The 12789-nt window shown below is 42.3% G+C and overlaps 1 protein-coding gene across 1 annotated transcript; it reads left to right on the top strand.

Annotated features, from left to right (window-relative positions):
- Positions 1-8986: 8986 nt before the first annotated feature.
- Positions 8987-12249, top strand: CCR75_003703 (uncharacterized protein; the record flags this gene model as incomplete). Its single annotated transcript, XM_067961796.1, has 2 exons — positions 8987-9356; positions 11540-12249. The coding sequence occupies 2 exons, from the start codon at positions 8987-8989 to the stop codon at positions 12247-12249; spliced, it is 1080 nt and encodes a 359-aa protein (XP_067822583.1).
- Positions 12250-12789: the final 540 nt, after the last annotated feature.

The raw sequence follows: 12789 nt of genomic DNA, 5'->3' as shown, positions 1-12789 counted from the left end.
GAAGGGCTCGCATCTCTATCGAGATGAGCGATGGGATTGACGTTTTCCAATCGAATTACAAGCGTCAGCGGCGCATGTTATCGAAGGACCTTCTGATCCATCGGATGGATCTCGTCATACTGACGGACGAGGCCCTCAACGTCAGCAACCAGCTGGGACCGAGGCTCCCAGCTGTCATTCGAAGGTGTATAATCGCGCCAGCGAACCAGATAACGTGTTTGCTGCCTCTTCACATCACGGTAATTTACGATGCGTTTCACAACGTTGACCATCGTGGGAATCCACCAATTGTTGTGGTAGAGGAGGGAAAATTAGATCCGACCTATGTGTCGGATCTCGAGTCGAAGATCGACAAACTCGACCACTACCTCCATGTATTGGAGGAGGGTCTTGATCACGAGTGCGGTAAGCAACAAAATCGTTGAAACAGATAGTGTAGGCTTACTGTATCGAACGGTTGAAAACCATTCGAAAAGTGCGTACTCAATGTTGGAGTACGAACGGAAGTATCACGCTCTTCGTGACACCCATTGCGATTATGAGGAACTTCGGATTCGGCATGAGAATCTCAAACTCAATTTTAGATTCTGGCTCGTGATCACAAGAATCTTTTGGGGTTTCTTGAGAGGGGTGGTCAGATCCGTCCGCGGAAGAAACCGCGTACTGATGGTACCGGCGGAGTCGACCAACGAAAAATATAGGATCGTGTGCTTAGTGCGAGGTTGAGTGGGCGTCTTCGCAGACGACCCACCAACATTGGCCCTTTTAGGTGGCATCTTTAGCGCCGTGTATGGAAGCACAGGTCGCTAGATGAGTGAGCTAGCGGCGCGTAAAGCTGCTCGCAGTTCCTCGCTCCTCTTTGACGAATTTAAAATGTAAATTCGTTCTTTAAGGGGGAATGGTGTAATTCTTTAAGGGGGAATGGTGTAACGGGCTAAAGTTGCCCTATTGTTACACAGTCCCCGTTAAGTACACTTGGTGTACTTATGGGGATGGTCAATTCCGAAATTAAAGTAATTAGACCAAGCACTCGGGTGTGGTTCACATTTGTGATCAACCCTTGTGTATGTGATGTACATGGGTGCATTCACATTAGGAGGGATGATCCGTTACGCGAGGATCTAGAAAGATACACTCGCAATACATATTAAGTGTTATCGATAGAGATGACATTTTGATTGGTAAAAATAGGTATTTATATTTAATACGATTAAATATAAATCAGTCTGAAAACTACTTCCTACTTGGTAAGTGCGCACGAGGAGCCGGATTACCGGTCCCGTGACGACACTTAACCAAAGTACTTAGTGCGTTGGGTGAGGCCGCTAACGCGCCCACCACAACTACCTCACTGCACGCAAGAGAAGCTGGTTAATCTGCTTCCTCGCTGTGCTAGGGTGTGTGTCTACGTAGAGCGTGGCCGCGTTACGACGTGCCCGCCTACACCTGCCGTCACGGAAGCGGTTGCGCGTCTTCACGTGCGCACTTCTTATCTAGAAAGTAAGTTAATGACTGATTTATATTCAATAGAAAGACAAAGTTGATCTCCATCTCAACAGCCTAACCTAAAAGGCAAAGCCGGAAATGAATTTTAGAGCACGATGTAAATGTTAAACCTCTTTATCCAGTAAATAGATGCCATCTCTGTAGATTTGCACTAAGCAGCCAATACTGGTGATCACAATCATACTTATAGGCTACACATGTATTGCGACCTGTAAGAGATGCCAACCAATAGACTACCCGAGTCCGCCGTCTCGAAATGAGATCCACGAAATACTCTTACTTTTGAAGCTACAAGACAGTCGTAATAATTGTCATCAGCCAACCTCCGCAATCGAATAGCCAAAAAGAATGGTAACGCCTTGTGAAAGATATCATACTTCGTAGCTGCCGATACTTTAACACTAAAAGTCGGGACTTGCTCCAATTCTTAGATAATCAATAAAATTCACATGTATAAACTTATTTTAGATATGCGATTATTGCGGGATCCATGTGTGATGTGGTGGACGCGAAGACAGCTGACCTCGTATCGTTCTCACGTCCGTTTCTCTTCGCTTCAGAAAGAAGATCATATTCGCTTTTGTTGTATTTTAGTTTTCTGTATTGGTCCTGGTCACAGAGATATGAGCACATTCTTGCGGTAACATTTCGCACCATGTAACGGGCACTTTTGACTTGTACTGCTTCAGTACAAGTCCACTTTGGGCTGCTTCAGTACAATTCCACTTTGCCTTGCTTCAGTGGAAGTGGTGCCACACGTCACTTCACGTTCACTAGTACGTGCAGAGGTCTCTTTTAAACACTTGCTTTAGAGGGCTAAGAGTAAACTGTATTTAATATAATTTAGTTCTTTTGTTTCTATCTATTTAAAACTAACTTAATTATATACTTATACAGAACATGTGATTAAAGTCTTATCTGTCTCTCTCCTTGCGCGCATCCAGTGCTGACTGGACCACGGAGCAACTAATTTTAATGGCCTATATATATTACTGGAGAAGCTTTTCAAATATTACTATGTAAAGTAATTTACTCCAAATATGATCTACCTTTTAAATAATATATTTGTTAACAACCTTTAATTGTTGATTTCATGTAACAAGTACACCACGTTACCCCTCCCCTTAAACGACAATCACTCTGATTGTCATTAAATGTAGTGGTCACTATAAGACCACTCAATTGAAAATGATACTGATTGGTCGGAACCATCATTTTCAGTTTTATTGCATGGTTAACGAGTCCATGCAGTGTACGAATAGTGCGGTGCCTTCGGCAGCGGAGTACATGCAGCCGCGGGCGACGCATTTTTGTCTCTTGCGGCAGACATTTCGTCTGCCGTAGTATCATCTTCTCCCGCCATATTAAATGATGCGGGTGCACGTGGTGAGTCACCACGCGAGTGCGACCTCTCTTTGGAGGTCGACTATGAATGCGGTTTGGACGAGATGGACGACTCCCCGACGTCCGGAGAGCGGAAAAGTCGCCTCAACGTCGTCAAACGGCCGACCATGAGCCTTTGAATCAGGAAGCTCAAACGGGTAGACGTGCTGTAATATTAGCTATAGCATGCTTGGTTCCGACGATGAGGATGATTCCCCATCGCCAGCACCGTCTCCTGTACCGTCACCCGCACGTGTTGCTGTGAGTGGTGATGACGATGGCGTAAGCCATCGTAATAAAAGTTCTTGTGGTACTCCTGCTGCAGTGGGTACCACTTAGGGGTGTGCAGACAATAAAACGTCTCGCCGTGGCTTTTGCCCGAATGGCTTGTCAGAAGCTTGTCTGCAGAGACTACTCATAAATATCCTTTATTTATATCGACAAAGCTACATGGCCTTAATCTTAGCGCGGAGAACTTTCGCGCTAAAGAAGATTTTTATCTCGATGTTTTTTTAAGCATTGATGGTATAGTTGCAACAATATGCTAGATCAAAGCTCGTTAAAGCAAGCCTGAAGATCGTTTATTCGCAATGTCAAAGAAATTGGATGCTTTTCTTTGCCCTGGAGAAGGGCTCGCATCTCTATCGAGATGAGCGATGGGATTGACGTTTTCCAATCGAATTACAAGCGTCAGCGGCGCATGTTATCGAAGGACCTTCTGATCCATCGGATGGATCTCGTCATACTGACGGACGAGGCCCTCAACGTCAGCAACCAGCTGGGACCGAGGCTCCCAGCTGTCATTCGAAGGTGTATAATCGCGCCAGCGAACCAGATAACGTGTTTGCTGCCTCTTCACATCACGGTAATTTACGATGCGTTTCACAACGTTGGCCATCGTGGGAATCCACCAATTGTTGTGGTGGAGGAGGGAAAATTAGATCCGACCTATGTGTCGGATCTCGAGTCGAAGATTGACAAACTCGACCACTACCTCCATGTATTGGAGGAGGGTCTTGATCACGAGTGCGGTAAGCAACAATCGTACTTATGCGAATAGAAAATAATTTTCAACCTAATGTATTCAAAGATAAGAACTTTTTTTATTCTTATTTCGTTTAATTTTCATATTAAATGGACTTTTGTATGGGAAATTCAGGAATTCTACAATTGTTCAGTATTACTACACGCGGTTTAATCACCAGGACAGCGTTCTTGTAGCGCTTTCCCTATATGGAGTGACAAGTTCGAGGACAAAAGTTTTAGTTTACATGGCAAGTCTATCTATACTATTAACTTTGGTTCTTGACAAGTTTGCTTTACTATTGGATATTTTCTCGCTGTTCTTAGTTGGATAGTGAAAGTTTCAGGCGATTGATGGTTTTCTATATATGTTTTGGAGGAGCAGTTACGCTGTATCTAAGACTGGTGTAGGAAACAAATAAATAGTATAGTGCGTTATTGAGCACTATACTATGGATTTGTTTCCTACACCAGTCTTAGGAACAGTCATTCTTACGACAGGAGAGTCGCATCAGTCCACCCATCACCAGCCATATTCGGTAAAGGTGGCGGCAAGACTGAATCCCACTCCTTCGGAATGGCCGTCCAAACGCCGCCAGTTGGTCAAGCCCAGCCCCTTAACGGCCAAACCAACCTCCCAATTGAAAACCTTCTGGGGCTTTTTCGATGGCATTATCCTTCTTCTGCTCTCCGATTATTAGTAAGACATGGCGACATTCCTAGTGCTTATGACAAGGCATCGCTCGGAAACGACTACAAGATTCTGCTCCCGGTATGGGCAAGTCCGATGCAACGCTCAAGAAATTTGGTGTCAAAAGTGTCAAGGAGCTTGCGTTTGAGCTGGAACGCGGCATTTATGGACTAAAGCAGTCTGGACGCCTTCGGAACGAGTTACCAGTGTGTCGACACTGGTCAACATTGGATTGAACAATGCATCACAGACTCTTGCGTCTTCTACAATTTGGATGGGAGTGAGACGGTGCTATTAGGCGTGTTTGTGAAAGATAACATTGTCACGGGTACAACGACCGATGTGGTGGATCGATTTCTTACGGATATGCGCGTACTCGAGTTAGAAAACCTTTGCGCATTGTCTAAATTCCTGGGCATGCGTTTCCTTCAGTGTGATGATAGGAGCGTCAAGATTGATCAAGTACAAGCAATTGTTGAGATGTACGACCAGCTCGGAACATTTGTTGTCGTGTATCTCGACGACATATGTATCGTCTCCCGTACAATGGAGGACCACGTCAGTCACGCGTGCGCAATATGCGACCTGTTGCGCAAAGAGAAACTTTATGCTCGACTTACCAATTGTGCATTTGGTCGTAAGGAGATTTAGCTTTTAGGGGATATGGTTTCCGACGAGGTCTGCGCGTCGACCTAAAGAAAACCGATACTATTGTAACGATTTCGGCGCCGATATGTCGCAAGGAGTTGCTGAGTTTACTAGGACTCGCACGATACTACCTTCGATTCATCTGCTATTTTGCCAAGCTATCGCGTCCTCTTTGAGATTTAAACAAGCAACATACTCCCCGGAGCTTGAAGCGAGGATCAGCAATGAGCATTCGACGCATTAAAACTCGTACTTCAGCAGTCACCGACTCTAAACCTGCCGGAATTAAATCACCATTTTATCGTCACAACGGATGCATCTGTGTTCTGCATGTGTGGTGTAATTACCAAACGCATCAACGGCAACGACCACGTCGTTGCGTTTTATTTGAAACGTCTCGGCCCCATGAATTAAAGTTGCCAGCTCACGAAAAGAGCTATTAGCGATCAGGACTGCTCTAGAAAAAAATGGCGTCCGTATCTCCATGGAATATACATTTCAGTCTACATCTACAATTTAGTGTGCAAGTGGATGCTCCGTCATCCATCCTCTGTAGGCGGGCACGTCGTAATGCGGCCACGTTCTACTTAAGCACACACCCTTGCACAAAGGTGTCTTCAAAGATGGCACGAATGCTGACGTTGTTTTCCCAGTCTAACTTTGGCCGTCGCATTGGCTAGTCCAGCCGTGTCTGGAGAACATCCGACGCACCGCTGTGCCTCCGTGCCATGTTCCCGATATGTCACACGTCGTGCATGATTGTACAGATGTTTGTTGTTTAAATTGCTCTTATACAGTACATTTCGCTGGAAGTCTCACAACTCTTACTCGACGATCTGGAGTTGCGAGGGGGGGGGTAGTGTCGTCCAATAGAAACCAATCAGAAGCAAATCCACAACACCGAGTTTCATGTTGTACCCGTTCATCTTAGCGACGATGTGCGAAAAGCGACTCAGTAAGGATATCGCAAAGACGAGTAAATAAAAAATATCTGATAAAATTGTCGAATAGCAACTTCATTATTGACAAAGGGCTCATTTTCTTCAAGCAAGATGATGCAAAGTAGCAAATACACAATCCAGATACACCAGAATTAAAGACGAAGATTCTATACGAGTTTTACAATACAGCCACAACTACACATCCAGGAGTTCCCGGAACTGACTTTAAGTTGAAGCAATTTCACTTCTGGCCGAAAACACTTCAGACAGTGCTGAAACATGTGGAGACATGTGAAAAGTGCGCTCGATGGAACTCAAACAGCCCAGCAAAAGAAAGGATTGATAATTCCTATCCCTATTCCGGAGGAATTCTGGAAGAAGTGTCCATGGACTTTATTAATGGGCTACCCATGTCGGAAGAGTATGATGCTATTTGCATCGTCGTAGACAAATTGTCAAAGAGACCCATCTATGCACCAACGTGTACGACTGCGATACGAAAGACACCGCAAAGTTATTCTTCGACGCCGTGGTCCGAAATCATGGACTGTCGAGGGTTATAATCATATATTGGATATTAAATTCACGGCAAACTTCTGGAGATCCTAACGAACATAATAGGCAAACTTCTGGTAATGCTAAAGAATGTAATGGGTGTCAAACTAAGCATGACGACCGCGCAACTTTAACTGACTTAATATGTAAATATAAGTATGTATTGTGACTCATTGCTTTCCGTACATTTGCGCGTCTATCAGCGATTGGCAAGGTTGATTTGAAGAGTTATATCAACCAATGAACTGAGCTGCCACATTGTCACTACAACATTACCGTGTATGGGTTAATATTGGCAATATTAAGAAAAAGTCAAAATCATTTGTATCCGTCTAATCCTCTTGAAGGTAATATTACTTATGTAGCAGACATCCCGATCGTACCGGTACACCTTTCACTAGTACTGGTAAGTACTAGTCAACCTTTCACTGATTACTGTGAAGGTGAGGTGCCTTGAAACTTGACGTACACAAGGGTACAGAGGGAGGTTTCTAAGTAGCTAAGGGGCTTTAACATAACGATTGGCGGGGTTGGTTCGAACTTAAATCAACCAATCAATAGAGCTAATGTCTTATTGCATCAATATTACCCAATTTGGAAATATTGGAACTATTAAGGTAAAAAAACTAATAAAGATAACAATTTTGTACTTCTTAATTTATTTCCTCTCATAGGAAATAATTATTGCTATTCCTCTTATAGAAAATAATACTTATGAAACGGGACACCCCGTTACACTATTACACTTTACTAGCCGAAGTCCGTATACTTTTAAATACAAGACACAATAATAAAAGGTGAGGCCGAAAGTCCGCTTCGTAAGCTATCTCAACTACACGAGCTGCTATGTAAAGGCTACCGCCCTATGGAAGATAAATTCTAAATTAAACTTCTTTGGATTTGAGCAATACCGTAGATAGTTTGAAATTGACTGTTCCAAACCAATGGTACCTAAATATTAAATGTTATTCTAAAAAAAGTGAATTTGTCAATTTAATTTTATGTCAAAATGTCAAAAGAAAAAAATATTTGGCCTAAAATATTTACTCAAGTGCTTAAATAAATTTGTTTCTTGTTAGAAAGTTAGGAATATAGCCAAAATACGTTCTGTACGGCTGTGGGTTGCGGAAAGCAAAGGGTGCGACACCCGCTTACATATGGACAAAGGTCCATATGGGTTGGAGCCAGGAGCCATAAGAAATATGTATAGCGGTAAGGTAAAAGCGTAAAGTATGGTTTGTTTACTAGTAACTTTTTTCAATTGCTAGATCGTTATATCACAGTCGCACAATTATATTCTATTGCATGCTGTGACCCCGTCACATGGTAGTTACGGTAAAGTAACACAAAAAGGTTATCTGAATAAAACAATTTAATTTAAGATTTATTTATCGATCTGCTTCAAGAAAAAATATATGGTGAGTCGGTTTCGATTCTCATTGTATAAAGGATATACTGTAAATAGTGTCCTCTTCAAGAATTCAGCGACAGAAAAGCATTCGACACGACTACAAGTAGTCAGAAGTATAACGTGCAACACGCGCTTCAAATTTTTACATCTAGACGTCGTTCGTTATGCGAGCTCACGACTTTTACACTGCCTGCTTATCGTCGAAATTAATATTACTAATCTCTTTGTCACAATGCGAAGAGTGCCTGCGCTTTCCTTGAATTTTGTTGCGCATGACGAGGTTGGGTTTTACAGCGCTTGTCGCAACAGACGGTCGAATTTTTCGTTGATCGCATCAAAGCCTAGTAAGTGAAAATAGATGCTTAACTCCGGATTACTCAATACCTGATCCTATTTCCCATAAGATGACCACAAACAACTTATCCGTTGCTAGTGCCCTTTCAGGACAGTGTGCATTTCACGTCTCTGTATTATATCTACTCCGAGCTCTCTAGCTGGCATTATTTTCTGTATAGATGGTGTTATCATGTCTAGTCCACGGATCCGTAGGCGAAGAGCAGATTGATTGGCTAAGAGGACAATTTCTCGCAGTCGGCTGTTGTCCACCCTGCCCGTAATATTTTCAAGTGATATCCATACTTAAGCTCTATGTACCTTACTATAAATCGTAATGTTCATCTTCGATGAGCGAGTTGCGGAATAAAAAATGTTTGAACATACTTAACGCGACAACATGAGCGATGCAGCGCCATGAAATTGTCTACACAGGCATTCATTAATTAATTTTCTCAATCCAAACAACTCGACCAATTTCTTCCTTCAACAAGTATGAAAGTGCTCTTCGTTTCGGCTCTGGCAGCTATCGCCGGTTCAATCACCAACGCTAAGAATTTTTGCGACCAATGGGGCCAAGAGCGTGCCGGCCCGTATATTATTTACAACAATCTTTATGGGAAAAACAAGGCTACTAGTGGCTCTCAGTGCACTTCACGCATCAGCAATAATGCACTCGAGGCCTCGTGGAATACTACTTGGACGTGGGTTGGCGCCCCGGAACACGTCAAGTCATATGCGAACGCTGCTTATCAATTCAAAGCCATTCCTCTCTCGGCTATAAAGTCCATTCCATCGGCCATGGACTACACGGTAACCTATGACAAGTCGGCAATATTCAATGTCGCCTATGATCTGTTCACGAGTTCGACAAACTCGGAAAAAAAAGAGTTTGAAATCATGATCTGGTTGACCAAGACTGGACCAGCGAGTCCAATTGGNTCTATTTATTCCGCAGACTAATCAGCTGTAGAAGTAATCAAAGAGAGTTACAAGATAAGATAGAGATAAGAATTCATTTACATGTTTAGTATTAGGTTATAGTTAAGTCAGCATTTACAAAGATAGATTAAGAGACACTTAACTATATTAATACAGTTTTCATTTTACCCTCTTAAGTTAACTTGTCTTAAGGGAAGTCTTCCTCTGCACGTACAGTGTACGTCGCCTAACGAAAGGCACCACTCACAACTGAAGCAGTGTGAAGTGGACTTGTACTGAAACAGTACAAGTCGTAGTGCCCCGTTACACTTTAACTACCTAAGGTTATTCAAAGGATTAGAATTAACTGAGTATTGCGCCTAATTGCGCACCGCACAATCGTGTTTTATAACGATTGGCGGGGTTGATTCGAACTTAAATCAACCAATCAATAGAGCTAATGCCTTTTTGCATCAATATTACCCAATTTGGAAATATTGGAACTATTAAGGTAAAAAAACTAATAAAAATAACAATTTTGTACTTCTTAATTTATTTCCTCTCATAGGAAATAATTATTGTAATTCCTCTTATAGAAAATAATACTTATGAAACGGGACACCGCGTTACACTTATATACTTTACTAACCGAAGTCCGTATACTTCTAAATACAAGATACAATAATAAGCGGTGAACCAGGCCGAAGGTCCGCTTCGTAAGCTATCTCAACTACACGAGCTGCTATGTAAAGGCTACCGCCCTATGGAAGATAAATTCTGAATTAAACTTCTTTGGATTTGAGCAATACCGCAGATAGTTTGAAATTGACTGTTCCAAACCAATGGTACCTAAATATTAAACGTTACACTAGAAAAGTGAATTTGTCAATTTGATTTTATGTCAATGTCCAAAAGAAAATAATATTTGGCCTAAAATATTTACTCAAGTGCTTAAATAAATTTGTTTCTTGTTAGAAAGTTAGGAATATAGCCAAAATACGTTCTGTACGGCTGTGGGTTGCGGAAAGCAAAGGGTGCGACACTCGCTTACATATGGACAAAGGTCCATATGGGTAGGAGCCAGGAGCCATAAGAAATATATTTAGCGGTAAGGTAGAAGCGTAAAGTATGGTTTGTTTACTGGTAACTTTTTTCAATTGCTAGATCGTTGTGTCACAGTCGCAAGATTATATTCTATTGCACGTTGTGACCCCGTCACATGGTGTTGCGGTAAAGTAACACAAAAAGGTGTATCTGAATAAAAAATACAATTTAAGATTTATTTATCGATATAGTCGGTAAGATTCTTATTGTATAAAGGATATACTGTCCATCATTGTAAATAGTGTCCTCTTCAAGAATTCAGCGACAGAAAAGCATTCGACACGACTACAAGTAGTCAGAAGTATAACGTCCAACACGCGCTTCAAATTTTTACATCTAGGCGTCGTTCGTTATGCGAGCTCACGACTTTTACACTGCCTGCTTATCGTCGAAATTAATATTACTAATCTCTTTGTCACAATGCGAAGAGTGCCTGCGCTTTCCTTGAATTTTGTTGCGCATGACGAGGTTGGGTTTTACAGCGCTTGTCGCAACAGACGGTCGAATTTTTCGTTGATCGCATCAAAGCCTAGTAAGTGAAAATAGATGCTTAACTCCGGATTACTCAATACCTGATCCTATTTCCCATAAGATGACCACAAACAACTTATCCGTTGCTAGCGCCCTTTCGGGACAGTGTGCATTTCACGTCTCTATATTATATCTACTCCGAGCTCTCTTGCTGGCAGTATTTTCTGTATAGATGGTGTTATCATGTCTAGTCCACGGATCCGTAGGCGAAGAGCAGATTGATTGGCTAAGAGGACAAAGTCTCGCAGTCGGCTGTTGTCCACCCTGCCCGTAATACTTTTAAGTGATATTCATACTTAAGCTCTATGTACCTTACTATAAATCGTAATGTTCATCTTCGATGAGCGAGTTGCGGAATAAAAAATGTTTGAACATACTTAACGCGACAACATGAGCGATGCAGCGCCATGAAATTGTCTACACAGGCATTCATTAATTAATTTTCTCAATCCAAACAACTCGACCAATTTCTTCCTTCAACAAGTATGAAAGTGCTCTTCGTTTCGGCTCTGGCAGCTATCGCCGGTTCAATCACCAACGCTAAGAATTTTTGCGACCAATGGGGCCAAGAGCGTGCCGGCCCGTATATTATTTACAACAATCTTTATGGGAAAAACAAGGCTACTAGTGGCTCTCAGTGCACTTCACGCATCAGCAATAATGCACTCGAGGCCTCGTGGAATACTACTTGGACGTGGGTTGGCGCCCCGGAACACGTCAAGTCATATGCGAACGCTGCTTATCAATTCAAAGCCATTCCTCTCTCGGCTATAAAGTCCATTCCATCGGCCATGGACTACACGGTAACCTATGACAAGTCGGCAATATTCAATGTCGCCTATGATCTGTTCACGAGTTCGACAAACTCGGAAAAAAAAGAGTTTGAAATCATGATCTGGTTGACCAAGACTGGACCAGCGAGTCCAATTGGCGCGAAAATTGCCACGAACAAAATTGGCACTACAACGTGGGACGTCTATAAAGGAATGAACGGTGACGTGGTGGTCTATTCGTTCGTGTCCCCGAATAATATCTTGAAATTTGAGACTGACCTCAATCTCTTTTTCAAATACCTTATCGCGAGTCATGGATTTAACAGCAAACAATTTCTGTTCAAACTCGAATGCGGAACTGAACCATTTGTCGGTAAAAATGTGGCTCTCAAGGTGAACAAGTTCAAGGCGAGCGTCGTACCTCACTAATTGGACGAGACAAACAAAGACTCGACGGAAGCACAATTGACCATCGTCGCACCTAAGCAGGATCTTTTTCTGCTAGCAGTAGAAGTTGGTTGAGCTCCTTAATAAAGCCTTGTTTTTTTGTTTGTTTGTGTTCATCGTACAATTAATTGACAGGCACTTCTTTTAGTATATAATTGCAATTTCAATTGGACGCACCCGCTTAACATAATTTTTTACTTGTGGGTACAAACTAACAGTATGGACCAATTTTTAATTGTCTTTTTGAGCTGAGAAGACAATTTAAATATAGTCCGTTTTTAGGTTCAGCAACATAGCGGACGCGAGCAGTATCGAAGCAATAACCTCAGTTAGTGCAAAACGAAGTTATTGTGAGACTTGTCGTAAGCGAATCCTAAGAAATGAGCGAGACAGTATCGCAAATAACAAGCTCACGCTGGAACATTTCTGCGTCATAAGCACAGTTTTGAGCTTTCAACTACATACAGTGCAGTGGAGTTGACTAAAGTCATCCATTCGATTATAAAGCAATAGTATAGTGCC

This window comes from Bremia lactucae, linkage group LG1 (assembly GCF_004359215.1).
Source record: "Bremia lactucae strain SF5 linkage group LG1, whole genome shotgun sequence".
Lineage (NCBI taxonomy): Eukaryota > Oomycota > Peronosporomycetes > Peronosporales > Peronosporaceae > Bremia > Bremia lactucae.
This window is presented reverse-complemented; position numbering and strand designations above follow the sequence as displayed.